The sequence below is a fragment of the Triturus cristatus genome, chromosome 3_2, assembly GCF_964204655.1.
Source record: "Triturus cristatus chromosome 3_2, aTriCri1.1, whole genome shotgun sequence".
Classification (NCBI taxonomy): Eukaryota; Metazoa; Chordata; class Amphibia; order Caudata; family Salamandridae; genus Triturus; species Triturus cristatus.
In genome coordinates this window covers 618,349,911-618,362,122 of record NC_140584.1, presented here as the reverse complement: position 1 = coordinate 618,362,122, position 12,212 = coordinate 618,349,911, and the positions used below count along the sequence as shown (strand labels likewise).

General features: G+C 44.0%; 1 protein-coding gene across 2 annotated transcripts in view; it reads left to right on the top strand.

Annotated features, from left to right (window-relative positions):
• Positions 1-9,400, top strand: part of LOC146857835 (uncharacterized) — a 346,446-nt gene extending 337,046 nt beyond the window's left edge. For both annotated transcript variants that reach the window (XM_085648523.1, XM_085648522.1), the window contains exons 21-23: positions 1,282-1,438; positions 2,759-2,916; positions 8,564-9,400. In XM_085648523.1, coding sequence (XP_085504649.1) covers positions 1,282-1,438; positions 2,759-2,916; positions 8,564-9,022 — 774 coding nt within the window. In that variant the 3' untranslated portion in view covers positions 9,023-9,400. The remainder of the gene's footprint in view (positions 1-1,281; positions 1,439-2,758; positions 2,917-8,563) is intronic.
• The last annotated feature ends 2,812 nt before the right edge of the window (positions 9,401-12,212 follow it).

Here is a 12,212-nt window from a genome sequence, read left to right as displayed (position 1 = left end):
GGGTTGAAACCCCGAAACCGGTCCTAGGATGCTGGTTTCCAGTCCAGGGAGGACCTGGCTTGGCAGTTCGGGCTGGACTGATCCCATGAGGCACAGGATCAAGACTGATTTGCATATGGCTGGGTTCAAACTGGAACGGCATGGTAAGCAAAAAAACGATGGATTTAGGCCCAGATCTCTGTACTGGGGTGAATATATGACATTGTTCTGCATTCTGTCCATCAACTGTTGTTTTTTTATAATAAAAAGATAGACATTCAAGACCGATTCTAAGATGGCACCTTAGTTGGGACACTCTCTAGAGAACAAATCTGGATTAACAGTGCTGAGTCAACATAAATGAGTAACATTGTTGATCATCAAAGGGCATTATTGGGGGGGTTGTACGTGTTTGCTTCAGGTTGTCTGGTCTGCACCCAGCCTTTGGATTCCCGCACGTTTGTTGTTTTGTCCTTTGCATTCCCTTTGTGGTATTCAAACTCCTCTTTCAATTTTGGGTCCTGCTGAATTCCCTTTTCAGTTTCATGATTTGCAGCTTCATGTTCTCCTTCTGAAACTCTCCTTGAAGATCTGAAGTCTCTATGGGCCTCACCTACAAGAAAATGACACCGCGCGGCGCTGAAAGCCATTTAGCTGTGCCATGCTGCGTCATTTTCAAAGCACAGGGATGCGGCGTGTTAACAACAATTCGACGCATCCCTTTGCTTTCCCCTGCCAGTGCAGGCACCCTTGCATCATAAATGGCATTTTTATGCGTGACTGCAGCAGGCATAGAAAGAGGAAAAAATGAAGAGAACTAAAAGCATTTCTCCTCGTTGCTTTCACTCCTACGCCTCGGATTATGATGCATTCCCAGTTTTACAAAATGTTGTAAATCTTGGAAAGCGTCCAGTTCCATGGATATTGCGTGGGAACATACGCAGCAAAACCCATGGAACGCCCGTTTCACGCAGAGTAATGCGTGAAAGGGGCCATATTTACAAGGCTTGTAAATATTCCCCTTTGTTTGTTGTTCCTACATCCGGTGTCTTGCAAGGGAAGGGAGAGGGCGGAAGCGGCCTCGGATTACCCTTTGCTTGCTCTCTCGCATGTATAAATACCCTTTGCTCCCAGGACAGGCCTTGTTTTGAATCTTGAGTTCCCGGCCTGTTAGCAGCTTCCAGTACCGTGATTGGCTAAACAAACCCCGCTTACCTTTGAGCTCTGGGTGGGACTTTCAAGCCCACATTACAGGTCTATAAGTAGAATGACTCTGGCTGTGGTGTTTCTTCTCTGTCTTAGGTCTGGCAGCGGATGAAGTACTTGCAGGACGTCATGCAGAAGAATAAACAGAACGCCCTGGAGAAGCTGCGCTCGGCCTCCAGCGAGAGCCTGGAGCGTCAGCTGAGCAGCCAGCGCCGGATCCAAGCGCCTCCCGAGCAGGACACGGGCTCTCCAGGTGCTGAGCGGAATACACTTATTAATGGATTCTGATCTCTCACAACACCCCCAACAGTATAAATGGGCTTTAGTCACATACAAGTGCGCTCACCAAGGGGAGTGAGGTTCAGTCAGACACAGGCGTGCACACTCCTGATCTGAACTCAGTGTGTGATTGGGTTTCAGTCGGACACAACTGCACCCACAGATAGAATATTGATTCATCAATACACCCTGACGAACCACCACACTAATGTGAATGAGTTTAGTACAATCACAGCTGTCCCACCAGTGTAAATAGGCATTGTTCTCACACACACAGGTGCACCCACCAGTGTGGATGGGCTTAGTCACACACACAGCTACATCCACAGGATGACTGAGATTCAGACTCACACAGCTTCATCCACAGGATGACTGAGCTTCAGAGTCACACAGCTGCATCCACAAGATGACTAAGCTCCAGAGGCACACTGCTGCATCCACAGGATGACTGGGATTCAGACTCTCACAGCTGCATCCACAGGATGACTAAGATTCAGACTCACACAGCTGCATCCACAGGATGACTGAGATTCACACACACACAGCTGCATCCACAGGATGACTGAGATTCAGACTCACACAGCTGCATCCACAGGATGACTGAGCGTCAGAGCCACACAGTTTCATCCACAGGATGACTGTGAATCAGACTCACACAGCTGCATTCACAGGATGACTAAGCTTCAGAACCACACAGCTGCATCCACAGGATGACTGAGCTTCAGAGTCACACAGCTTGATCCACCACTCTGAAAGGGGTTGACAAAATGCAGCTTAGCTCTCCTATTCCAGTCTCCTTTGCCAACCCTTCCTTGCTCCCTGCCTTCTGTCTGCACTCATGGCCTACTCCAGAGTCCCTGCTCTCCCGGCTCTACTCATGCCTCCAGTCTCTCCTTTGACGTGCCTGCTCTTCGGTCTCTCTCTCGTTTTCTCTCTCCACCCCCCCTCTCTCTCTTTCTCCACAGTTCACACGCTTCCTACTCTCACCCAATGTATATATGTGCCTCCTGTCTCCCTTCTCGGCATAGAATGCCATTCTTGGCCTTCTCTTGCTGCTGCTACTGTCTCTCTTTTTTCCTCACTTTTTTCCATATTTATTGATATACGGTATTTCCTCTGGGCTGTTCCTCTTTCATTCACAGATGCTCTGTGCCTCCTTTTTACCTCTCTTCTCCAGAGCTCTAGCTCTCCTTCCTCTGCTTCCCTGCATTTACAGCTAGTCTTTGTTCACCTGCTCATGTTCTCCCTGCTTTTCTCTCCTTAATTGGCTGACTCTGCCACTGTCTATTTTCAGATGATGTCTGCCTGCCCGCCCTCTACATGCCCACAAAGCTTGGGCACCTGTTCACCCCCAAAGCCCACCTATACTTTCACCCTTCTGGATCGGGCAGCACCTTACGCCTCACGCAGCCGCCATCAGTGCTGAGTCTGCCACCGCTGAGTGCCCAAAATGTATCCTTTTGCCTAAGCCTTGGAAGCACACGTGATGCAGTGGGTAACACTGGAGGAGAAAGTATGGGACTTGCACTTAGTAGCAGGGCAGAAAGTAAGGGGCATATCAGCAACGAGGCGATATAAAATTATCGCCGCTTTTGCGTCCGTTTTCGGGCGAAAAGCGGTGATAATGTTGTCGCCTAATTAGCAAGGTCACGCTATCGCGTGAAACCTTGCATTAGCGCCCGGATTCTTAACGCCCAGCTTTGCATCTCTAATGAGATGCAAAGTGGGCGTTCCTGACCTGACATGACTGGAGAAATGTCGCTAGGATTCTCATCGCTTTTGAGATCAGTGTTGCTAATAGCACGCTATCTCAGCGATAAAAATCCACTTTAGCCGGCGATAATTATCCTAGCGCTAAGTGTGCTAAGTGATAATTATCACCGGTTGTTGCTGATATGCCCCACAGTTCCCTTCATAGCAGTGCTAACAGCACACTGCTCTACTTGAATCTCAATACAGGCGGGCGACTGCCATTAGCAGGACAACCGGATGCAGGTTTTATCACAACCTGGCAACTGTATTTTAGGGAATATCTATCTATCTCTCTATCTCTCTCTCTCTTTCTCTTTCTCTATCTCTCTCTCTAGCTCTTTCTTTATCTATCTATCTGTCTCTCTGTCTATCTATCTATCTATCTATCTATCTCTCTCTCTGTCTATCTATCTATAGATCAGATTAAGAGAAAAAGTGCTAATATTTGCATCGGGTTCCAGGCGCCCTTCCAGAGTGCATGGTTCATAGGGTGGTGGATGAAGTTTGCCCTGTGTTGGAGATATTGGATGAGGTGTGTGAGGTCCAGACACCCTTCATGGTGCGATTAATGTCAGTGCCCATAAGTGTCAGGTGTTTGCAGAGAGTGTGAGAATGCATGCATTCATCTTTTTTTCCAATATCTCTTTAGTGATTTTTCGCAAAGAAAAGAGACACATAGATGGCATACAGTTTGTACGATTATACACTCGCCATGATCAATCAAACAGTGGCAACAGCTTGAGACATGAAATTTACTATAACCATCCCAGAACTAGGGGATCGTGACTGAACAAACCAGGGATAAGGGCCTCTGCCAGTAACCCACTCCCCCTCCACAGAATCCGCATTGCGCCGTGCGCCCAAGACTACTCAGGCTAGTAACAGGTCCACAATGCGAGCCATGCATGCATTCATTTATACTGATTTTTCTTAGTAACATAATTGCTCATCCGTATCACTGGATGAGTACTGGAAGAGTCAAGGGGCATATTATCAAGCACGGCGTTAAAATTATCACTGCTTTAGCGGCAGAAAACTGCCGCTAAAGCGGCGATAATGGGCTTGATAATATGCCCGTGAGAATTCCAATAGAAGCCCATGTTGACACCAGAACATGGGCTTCTATGGGAATTCTCAAGGGCATATTATCAAGCCCATTATCGCCGCTTTAGCGGCAGTTTTCTGCCGCTAATGTGGCGATAATTCTAAAGCCGTTTCTTAATAATATGCCCCTACGTTTTTAGTCTCCTCAAGAATCCCAGGTGATTGTCACTTCTTCTTAATATTGTAGGAATCACTTTTCAGGAGGAGCTCCCTACAGTTTGAGACTTTTTGAAAAACGGGTTGGTCGAAAGAGGAATAACCCTGTAATGCAGTGGTTTTGTTGGGGGGTAGGTACAGAGCTTGTGTTGAAGAGTGCTCCAGTTTCACGGATTGCTCGATTTCTAACGCACATGGGGGCATATTATCAAGCCAGGCGATAAAATTATCGCCGCTTTAGCGGCAGAAAACTGCCGCTAAAACGGCGATAATGGGCTTGATAGTATGCTCTATAGAATTCCAATTGAAGCCCATGTTAGATGTCCTTCACATTTAACATGGGCTTCAATTGGAATTCCATAGAGCATATTATCAAGCCCATTATCGCCGCTTCAGCGGCAGTTTTCTGCCGCTAAAGCGCCGATAATTTTATCGCCAGGCTTGATAATATGCCCCATTGTTTTGGAGATAACCCGTCTGGCCACAGGTTGTCAGTGTAAGGAAATGAAGGGTAGTTCAGTGTGAGTCCGAATGGGCAGACTGAAGTACTGTCTGGTCCTCGTATTCTGAATTTTCCATAATTTCCGAAGTACTAGGAGAGGGGCCCCAACCTATAGCCTGTTCCCTAATGTTGTTTACATATGCTGGCAATTCAGTGAGACCGGCCCGGCCCAGTGAGAAGCACTGCTGCTGCTTTTGTTACAGGGGGCCGATATTGCAGCACTGCTGCAAAACTGGCCCCCCAGTAATAAAGCCGGCCCCCGCCCTCAGGCCCACCGGGAAAACGCCTGGTGCCGGTTAAGGCCCGTCCGGCCCTGGTCAGCTCAAAGCCCTGTATTGAGGACTCCTGCTGCATCCTGGGATAGCTGTCATCACACTTTGGATTCCTTTTGCAAGCCGATTGTTATTGCAGTAGGATCTTCCTGTGACTCTGACCTGGCTCGGCTTAAGAGTGACTTTCCTCTGCCCATACAACCTCTCTCCCCACTTCTGCTCTCTGGTCATCCAACTTTCACGTCACCTTCCACCTCCAGGGCTTACTGGATGTCCAACAGGAAGACGTCCATTCAGACCTCAGGCAGCGACTCCCCATCAGACTCGGATCTGCCTGGATGACATGTTTACTAGGCTATGCATAATAAACCACACTCCCTGGCTCTTTATGTACAATTATAGTTTCATGGTCAGCTGCGCCTTGACTGCTCGACTACCGCATTACCATATCCCATGTCCCGTGGTCTGGATTTTCATTTTTATACATACAAATGTCATGCTTCTTCGTTGTTTGCAGCCACGAAGCACTACCAACAGTTGTGAGGTTGTTGACCCCAAATATTTTATCTGAATGCTCAGCATGGGTTCTTATCCTAACTTATCTTCAGTGAAAAACCCCCAACATTCATTCATTTCTGTATTTCTGAAGCCAAATCCAGACTTGATGGTTCCTATTTGCACTCTTTACACAGCCATTACAGCATACAAGAGTCTAATGAACTATACCATTGCACACAATGGGAAATAGTCCAGTTACTTCTCCGAATTATTTTCCCCACTCCTACGTCGATCGCGTAGTGTTTTCACAGCCTAGATGCTATGAGACTGGTGTGATGTTACTCAACCTTGACAAAAGTTTGAAGGCCGCCTCTCTAGATGGAGAACATCATGTATGCCATGGCCTATGCCATGGCCTATGCCAAGGCCTACAGCCAAATACTAAGCAGAGTTCTAGTCAATTTCACCAGAAAAACAGTGGCAACTTCTGCCGATACACACAATTCCTTGTACTTGTTTCTTCCATTAGATAAATCACTAGAATTGCAGGCACATCATACATGATCCAATTTGGTGATGCATCAACATTAATGTCTTATGGGTATATACACAGGACAGCCTCTATATGTATGATATAAGAACTTCCTGTTTATTTCTTTCCCAATGCCATTTGAAAATGATTGTGGGAGTGCTGTGCTTCGAGATAAAAAGTAGTTACTCAACATGTTATGAGTATGACTATGTGAATTGATGCATGTGTTCTGAAGACGTTCTGGGATCTCTCCTAGATCTGTAAGAAAACTCAATGAGTCTTAAAGAGAGTAGATACCTGTGTACCATAGTTTTAATGTCATGCCTGATAGTCCGTTTTCTAATAAATTATATAAGTCAGTGGGTACTTTTAACTTCCCACCCAGATCAGTCTCCCGATCTACTGCACATCCTTTAGTAACAAAATCGTCGACACTCACCCAGCAATTTGTGTTGTAACAGAGTAGGGGTTACCGTCTGAAGGTGATTACACTGTCATGCACTTTATTTATATAACATGCTAGCCTAATACTGTTCTTTACACCAAACTATGACTTTATACCACTGATGGCTGTTGCAGCCCAACCATGACAGATTAGAAAGGTTAGAGTGGGGCAAGTGATGCTCCAAAGCACATTTCATAAGATGAGCCTCACTCCTGCATCCCAATGTGTTTATAATGCGTGCATTCAGAAGCATGTGATTATGAAAGACCCAATGACGGAGAAGATAATGTGGCTTACCAGTAACTACATTTCTCCAGTACTGGTGGCTTTCTTTACCTCCTGTTGATATCAATATTGGTGACACAATACTTTAGGTGAAGCTCCCTCTCGGGGTAATGGCAGACATAGGGGCTGTATGTATACCTAAGTTCCTGAAAGCCCTTGCCCTTTTGTGGCATTAAAGCACCCTTCCATCCAGCCACCAAGTTTGTATTAGTCCATATACTTGGATCCTAGGGGTGTCTTAATTTACATAACAATAAAATGTGGGCATTCAGCAAAGGACGTTCAGCCAACTTTCTCTTTATGCTCCGAATCGCATGTGCCTTCCATACCCACAATAGCCCTAAGCCCTCCCTCTTGTTTACTCTGTCATAACATTGATCACATGATTCACTCGATCCACAAAAACCTTTTTGGTTTCTACCACTTTTTTGTCCCACTATCAGCTTTGGTGCTAGCTTTTCACTTCTTTATTCAATTGATCTCAACATTTCTTTATTCAATAGACCTCAACGCTTCTTTTGAAGAAAGTTGATGATGATTTACGTATGAATGTATGTATGTAAGTTCTGGGACAACTCCATGACAATTTTTTGAGCTGCGTAAGAAAGCATATTGCTTCTAAGACGTGACATCTGTTTCCAAAGTTATTAGAAAACTAAAGCACCCTGATAACTATTCCTGGGTGAAAATTTCTATAGAAAAATGTAAATTAAATAAATAAATACAGTGGGGAAGATTTACATGCCCCATGCGCCACCCGTACGTCAATTTTCCCATGTTAAAAATGACGTAAAAGTGGCGCAAAGGGCTTGTAAATAAGCCCCAGTGTGTACCAACACAATGCACAACTTGTGTGCAGCTTTTACTTGTAGAAAACAGGTGGTTAAAAGAAAGACTGTGATCTCAAAACTGACAGAGAATTGCACTGGCTGTTACAAAATGACAGGGAGAGCCCTAATTGCACCAGCTGAGGTTGAGCACTCTTGTATTGTGCCAAGACACACAGGTTTCCATCAATAGAGAGTTGTTGCACTGTCCAATGTCTGCAGTGTAGTGAGACTAGTAGGGATACATTCCACAAAGCCTGAAATATACAGCTGTGAGGTCTCCTTCACTGAAATTTCCTCAAACGGTGAACAATGACAAGTGAAGGGATCCTTCACACCCCTTTTGGTTGAAGGAATGTAAAAGTAAGAAATCAGAGGAACACAGGAATGTGCAACCCCAAAAATAGCTCAGGAACCCTATACGTTAATAGCAAGAATATAAGATGACAAGTGGGTCATAAGCACACATGCACCCTAACCAGGTAAGATGCTTCTTATTTACGAAAGAAAATCCAGCTTTTTAATTGCAGTGACTTTGTGTCTTAATGTATGACATATTGTATTGCTGCGTAAGTGAGAAGAACCTCACACATCTTTCTAGACCTCTTCTTCTAGGTCTGGCACACCTACATATCCGCTCTTTCTTAACACTCTCCTTCTCCACCTTTCGTTCTTTGGTTTTGAGTCCCTTCTCCCCTCAGTGGTTTCCTTGACCTGATCATACAGAAACTGTCTGTGCTGAATCTCCTGGAGCCCAGTGTGACACTGCCCTCTTTCCAAGGCCAGAGGAGAAGTGGGAAGAAGATGAAGGGGGTTCCCCCAGAAGTTAAAGAAGACCCCTCTGCTCCATCAAAGGACATCCAAGAAATCTCCAATAGGAAAGATTTAACTGAACATTTTGTTGGAGTTGCCCTGGAGGGTACAGAGTCTTTTTATAGTCTTAACAAGGACACTGAAGAAAACCCAGCGAAGGAGCACTTATCTGAGAAGTTGGTTGCAGATGTGTCAGAGAGCAGAGAGACAGTTTCCATTTTGGGGAATAACAGTGAAAAAACGCTTGACGGGAAGGAGTTAATTGAGAAGGTTGCTCTAGATCGACCGAAATTAACAGAGGGCCTTTCCACTGAAGAGAAAGTCATTGGAGAAATCCTGTTGGGGGAGCAGTTATTGGAGAATGTTGCTTGAAATGTATTAAACATTACGGAGTCTGATCAATCTCAGGAAGAAGAGCAAATAAAAAGGAAGCAAAGGAATTTACCTCAGAAGATTGAGAGAATGACATCAGTCCACCTTAGAAACACTGGTGGAGAAGAATTTACTTAAGTATGTTGTTGATGCTACCCTCGAGGAAAGGTAAGGGAGTCTCTGAAGACCTTCAGATAGATGATGTGATGGAAGGGAGGCAGCCACAGCTCACTCTCATAGTTTGAGATGAAGAAATAGTAAAAGTATTGTTTACATAGGAAATAAACAGCTGGAACTGGGGGTGCAGGAGATGCAAGCAGCACCCCAGATACCTTTGACGGAATTCACTTTGAAAATGAAAAATAAAGAGAAGATTGGATATTTGTCATGCAAGTGATATTTGTTTCAAAATCAGATTGTCAAATGTCAGAGAGCTTTTTCTTACTTGCTGCTGATAATTGTTTAAATAAAGTGTTTGCATTTTTTTTCTAGGACTCAAAAGTGAAGGCCTAATGTAACATGACCAGAGTGACACTCTTCATTGGGTACAGGAAAGTGGGGCAAAAGCAAGGCTGCAGTATGTCAGTGTTTATAGCACACATGTACATAAAACATCCGCTTGTTATACAAACCAAACATTACAATTACTTAAAAAATATTATCGACTCTGAAACAAGGTGGGTCTCATGAGACCTATGGTATGTGAAAAGGTAATACCTCACCCAGTAAATACAGCTGCAGTGCAGTTTTCACCTACCTAGTGGGAGTTATACACCTCGCAATGAGGGGTAACATGGTGATAAAAAATGCTTTCCTCTGTTGAGAACTGCAAAACTAACATTGCAGGATTTCTCCTTAAAATTCTGTCAGGTCAAGTGTGGTATTTTTACACACTGTTAGAGTCTCGATCCAAGTGCAAATTTCAGGACAATAATCTACTCCCTAAATTTTAGCTTTATATTTATGTGCTCCCAAAATCACAATTGCACTTTTCACTACTAACCCCACCCCCAACCCCCACATATCCCACCCCCACCCAGTCTTTGCAGTAAAGGAAAAGTCTCAAGAAGACATTTGTGCTTCAAGTATCATTTGAAGTTTTCAGGAACCTAGGCCTGCAGTATATTGATGTCGCTGGCCAGTCCCCCCACTCTCACACAGTTCCAGCACCACTGGTTACATATTGGTTTGTATCTGGGTCTCACCTTTATTGCTTACTTATTTAGAGTCCAGAGCACTATATACAGATTTGAAAATAAAACATTGTTGGAATTAAACCCTTGCTTAGTCCCAATGGGTAGAAATAAAGTTTTGGTATCATGTGAACTTAATGACTAAAGGGTGAGTCTAAGGAAACGTGGGGCACAGTGTGGGAGCAAATAAATAAAAATGCTTGATTGATATATGGAAGATACTGAGGGAGGGAAATGCCGGATACAGCAGAGAGCAAAGAAAAGGCGTGGGGTGAAAAGGTCTGGCCAGCCAGTGACCTGATGAAAAAGAAGAGGTGTGGAAATAGAAACAGGATCTGTAACGTGACCGGCACAGACGAACTGAATATGCTCTGCACAAGAGTGAGGACTTGGGCAATGAGGTCGGGGCATAGATCGCGCAGATGGAAAATGAGCGTCAGGGGTAGGACGCGATTTTGTGGCTATTTCTTTCAGTCTTAAGGTTATATTTAAAAAATACAGGTGTAGGTGTTTCAATCACACATTGATTGTGGCTTTAAGAAGCAGGAAGATTACTCAAGATGGGTTGGGGTAACAAACATTTGGTAAACTAAGTGAAGTGATCTTAGTTTGATACCTATGAACACAGCGAGCTTGTGTCGTAGAAATAGATTGCGGTGTGGTCATACCATAAGCAAAGGGAAAACCTTGATGTCATGCTAAACACATCTGTTACTAACTGATTGCCATATTTCTCTTTCCTGCGAAAACAACAAACACGGACATTTATAAAAAAAAAACGATTTATAACAAGATAGATTGGAGCTGATGACCAGATCCAGGAAATAGTTATTCACTATGGGGCATATTAACAAGGAACAGGGAAAATTAACGCTAAAGGCGCTTAGCGTTAATTTTTTTAACGCCCGCTATCGCTGGATAATATCGCCTGGTTATCGCGTTATTAACAACGCTAACCGCGATTGCTGCATTTTTGGAGGTTATCGCTGGTAATGCAGCGATAAAACTACAAGGATAGGGATATCCTTGTTGATAGCCCATGGTGGACTTAGCCATGTAATCCTCCTCCCATTGGATTACATGGCTAAGTCTGAAAATTAGCAGATGTAAAAAAGCAGCGTTAACAGTGGTTAGCGCTGCTTTTTTTGTCTCCAATAGGGTTAGCGTGAAGCTTGATAATAGGAGAAATGTCGCTTAGCGACATTTCTCCTATTATTTTGCTCTGGAACGCCCACTTTGCATCTCATTAGAGATGCAAAGGGAAGCGTAGTGAAAAAGGGTGCTAACATGCAATTTTGCATGTTGCACCCTGTTGTTGATAGGGCGATATTTTTATCTCCGCATCTTTGGCTTTTAACCCCTTCGCTGCTAGGCCTTTTCCCCTCCTGTGCTAAGCCTTTTTTGGGCTATTTGGGGTAGTGCGCGCTTAGGCCCCTGTAACTTTTTGACCACATTAGGTATCCACGCCAAATTTGCGTCCTTTTCTTCCAACATCTTGGGGATTCTAAAGGTACCCAGGGTTTGTGGATTCTCCTAGAGGGTTCCCAGAAATTAGTCAAAATACAGCAAAATTTTGTTTTTTTTTGTGAAAAATGGGAAAAACGGGCTGCAAATTAAAGCTTCTGGGTTTTTCTCTGCAAATGGTATCAAAAAAGGGTTTGTGGGGCTGAAATCACCATTTCTCCAGCTTTTAGGCAATGACAGAATTTTGTTAGAAAACCAACATTTTTTTACACAGTTTTGGCATTTTTCTGGGACATACCCTATTTTTGCTATTTTTTGTGCTTTCAACCTCCTTCCAGTTAATGGTAGAAATGGGTACAAAAACAATAATGGATCCTGGAAAGCTATACATTTTTGAAAAGTAGACAAAATTCTGAATTCAGCAAGGGGTCATTTGTGTAGATCCATCAAGGTTTCTTTATAGAAACTACCAGTTAAATATAGGAAAAATTAAAAATTAGTTGAAAAAAGCAACCTTTTGAGTCAACGTTTTC